The 3,727-nt window shown below is 52.5% G+C and overlaps 1 protein-coding gene across 2 annotated transcripts in view; it reads right to left on the bottom strand.

Moving 5' to 3' along the window:
- Positions 1-3,727, bottom strand: part of LOC109303872 (charged multivesicular body protein 3) — a 51,558-nt gene that overhangs the window by 16,098 nt on the left and 31,733 nt on the right. Inside the window, exon 1 of one of the 2 annotated variants that reach the window (XM_019526224.1) lies at positions 2,887-3,005. The exons of the other annotated variant lie outside the window; for it this stretch is intronic. Coding sequence (XP_019381769.1) covers positions 2,887-2,931 — 45 coding nt within the window. The 5' untranslated portion in view covers positions 2,932-3,005. Of the gene's footprint in view, positions 1-2,886; positions 3,006-3,727 lie in introns of those variants that run through there. 2 annotated transcript variants of the gene reach the window in all.

The following is a 3,727-nucleotide window of genomic DNA, read 5'->3' as shown; positions in this document are numbered from 1 at the left end:
TCTTTGCGGACAAGCTACCTGTGGCTCCTTCCCACCCCCCCCACCCTGCCTGGGCAGCCCCTGCCCCCCCTCACCATGGGGGCCTTAAATTGCACCCCCAGCCCCCACACTCCCCCCCCACAACACTTTACTGGCCGGACACTGCTCTCCAGCTACCGGATTGCAGTCCTGGTCATGTGCATGCTGTGGCTGTGTGCATGCATGTCACATCTATTGGTAACATTATCAGCCACATCAGCAAAAAAGGCCAATTCCCAATAATGTCAATTTTCCTTTTAGCAGTATCAATACGACCTGGCCCGATATATCAGTGCAGCTCTATTTAAATCTCATTCATGCTACTGTCTAAGATAGCATGGTGGGATCATAGCAATAGTCATGTCAAAGTTGAACCTGCTACTTCTCAGCTCCGTCTCCTCTGTTGGTTAACACTGGCCTCATGATTAGGTGAAGACAGCAATGAAGGGGGCCTGGGTTCTGTTTCCAGCTCAGCCACAGATCTGCCACATTACTCTGAGTAAGTCACTTGATCTTTACGCACCTTTGTTTCCCAGCTGTAGAACATGGACTGTATTTCATTACTTTATAAATGTGTGAGTGGCAGTAAAGAGGCAAAAAAATCCCAGGCCTACTCATTCGTGTGGTGGCTAGCTAGTAATGGGGGAGGGTAGCTGTCTCAAGGAGAGCAGGACCCCCGGCAACTACTATGGGAGGGAAGGAGTAGAGCTCATACATCTTCAGCAGCTTGACTCCACAGGTGATACCTGTCTCTGGTGATCTAAAGATGATTTAAAAAGAAAATCACACAGACAGCTGTAAATTGTACTATGTTAAGCAAATGGAATAGGCATAAAACTCAGTGTCCTGTCTTAGGTAACTAATAGCAGCAATAGCAATATTATCCTTGTTAAATTAGTAAATATGATGTGAAATTACAAGTGATCCCTAGTTACGAGGCTATTTTAGGCACTGTAGCATATGGTTGGCATGGAAAAAAAAATCAATTGGTACTAATCATTAAGTTGAACACCACCTTCCTCAGTTGTTTCTCTCTGAACTGAGAATTACAACACAACCAAAGCAGACAGGAAACTCGTATACTGAGATTCAAAGAGTTTTAGACAGACGTAGAGTCAACGTCTTTTTATGTAAGCAAATAAAAGGCTGGATTGGAAAAGTTGTCATGGGTCAAGCTGAACAGATTGAGATCTGGATATGGGTGCTTCAAAACAACACTTCACAACATGAACATCTTGGACAGCTCCCTGTGTGAACGCAGTGCCCAACAGCACAGCACGCAGTCAAAAGCTGCAATTACAAATGCCCGGATGGGGCAGATGGAATCCACACATTGAGTGATAACACCAGACAGTGGCTCAGATTTGGGAGTTGGTATCTGACACCGTGTGAAAGAAGAGGAGACAGGCTGGATTAAGAACTGTTCATACTGTAATGGGTCCTTGTGGGAAGGGGAATGGATCAAGAAAGACCTCTTCTACACACAAAATGCCACAACTTTTATTTGAGATTTTTTTAGCCAATTTCAGTGAAGCCAGTGTAGGTCTATATACACATACCTATTTCAATTTAGAGCCACGTAGTAAAAAGCTACTTGACCTGAAAGACTGTTTTGTATCAGTTTACTTCTGTCAGTTAAAAAAACCCTCCACATATTAAATTAAACTGGTCCATCATCTGCATGTGGACAAAGCCAAAATCACATGTCAACATGCTCCTGGATTGACACAATTCTTGGAAAAACAAAAAGTCTCCTGCACACTTTGCAGACTGGCACTTTCCAAGTTAGGATTGTGGGGGTTTTCAGCACTCCAGCCAAAAAACGTTGCCTACCCCTGTTCTAGACAGAAAACCGAATCCCTTAGGTTGGTACACAACATGGTCCCATAGTCATTCCTACCCAAAGTCCCCCACTTCCTCTGGGAAAAAATAAATTGGTCACGAGCTCCTCACTCAACTGCCCTGTCAACCCACAGTACGTGCGTCAGTCACTAGCACATATCTGCAAGTCACTTCCCAGCTGTGAGAAAGCAGAAACAACCCTCGCTCCCACCCCTTCCTCCACAGCTTCCCAATTGTTATGGGACCTCGGGGAGCAGGAGAGAGGTACTAGCACTGCAGAGGTGGTTTGCCACTGACCCACACAACCCTCCCACCTGCAGTCTCAGGAGAAGTGGGAAGAGCTCTGGGGACCACCATGCTCTGGCACTTTCATCCAATCACAACTCTAGCTCCACAGCTCTTGCTCTTGCCCGCGGCTCTGGTTTCTGTGACACCCTGGACACGAGGAGGGTGCCAAAAAGTGCACCAGCGGCCTCCTGGCAGAGGACAATATTCGCTCGCAGATGAGTGGCGTTCACTCACGAGCTGTGGAAGCAATCAGCAGTGGGGATGATCTGCTCTCATAAGAGACTTTCTGCCATATCTTCTTCAATAGCTGTCCTGCTGATTCCAACGACCTGCACCCAGGGCTGGCCCTTGGGGGTGCGAATCGGGGCAACAGCCCCCACAGAGCCCCACGTCGTCACGTCTTCCATTTTTCTCTTTGAGAGAAAATTCTCTTCTCTCATCCCATCGGACATGCTTTCCTCTGCTGCCTCCGAGACTCCCCGCACGAGGCCGGCGTTCAACAAGTTGCTGGAGATTTACCAGCTCTGCCTTGGGGCCTGCGGGCTGCTCAAACTCTCTAGCCGTGGGGGTGCCCCAGGGGAAGGCCCTGACTAGCATCACCCACCCGGAGTCCTCCCAGGCTTCGCACCTACCCACCCCACCTGCCAGCACCCCCGGAGCCTCTCGTGGGGCCCGCGGGCCGGGCTACGGCCTAGCCCGTCGCCATGACAACGGCCGCCCCGCGCCCGCCGCCATTACCAGCTCCTTGGGCGGCTTCTCCGGGGTCTTCCCGAACAGGCCCATCGCCGCCCTGCGCGTTCTGGCCCTTCCGCGTTTCCGTCCCCTCCTCCACTACGTCACCAAGGGGCGGGGAAGTTCGCGACCCAGCCCATTCCTTCCTTCCGCCCGAGGGTCACGTGGCCGCTGTGCCGCGTGCGCAGCCCGCTGGGAGGGGAAAGAAATAACGCCGCACGCTTTTTGTGCTCGCCGCTAGGGGAGGGCGGGACACGGCCCTGCGCATGCGCGCTGGCACAAAGGGGGGCACAACTCTGTAAGGGCAGGTGATTGTATACAGTCACAGAGGGAGCGTCACGGAAGGGGGCAGGGGGTTGTTTAACCCTTTCGTGCTGTGGCTGCTGCAGATAGTGGCAGGGGCCTGTGCTGGCTGCCCACAGTGGCTGGGCAGGGCCCCGAGGCGTCCCCTCACAGCTGTGGAGAGGCCAGGGCCAGAGGGACACGTGGGGGCACCGCACGCAGGCCAAAGGGCTCAGATGAGACCCAGCTGCGACCTCACAAAACGTCCTGGGGGCTGTGAAACACGGCCTTCGCCCCCGGCCACAGCAGCTCCGCACCTTGCAGCGGGGGCGCTGACAGCACCGAGCCCCTCCGCTCCTTGCAGCGCTGCCTCCCAGCTCCTGCCTGCTCCAGTCCCAACGTACCGAGCTCTTAGTTTTAAGTCACTTTTTGACTATGGAAAAAGAATAAAGCAAGTACCACGTTTGGGGTCGAGGAAAAAAAAACTACCCCGTGGTCAGGTGGGTATGGACTGGGGGGGTGGGGGTTGCATTCCTCTGTAGCAGAGGGCACGGTCGTCTACCTG

Source organism: Gavialis gangeticus, unplaced genomic scaffold (genome assembly GCF_001723915.1).
Source record: "Gavialis gangeticus isolate Ggan-Ray unplaced genomic scaffold, GavGan_comp1, whole genome shotgun sequence".
Classification (NCBI taxonomy): domain Eukaryota; kingdom Metazoa; phylum Chordata; order Crocodylia; family Gavialidae; genus Gavialis; species Gavialis gangeticus.
This window is presented reverse-complemented; position numbering and strand designations above follow the sequence as displayed.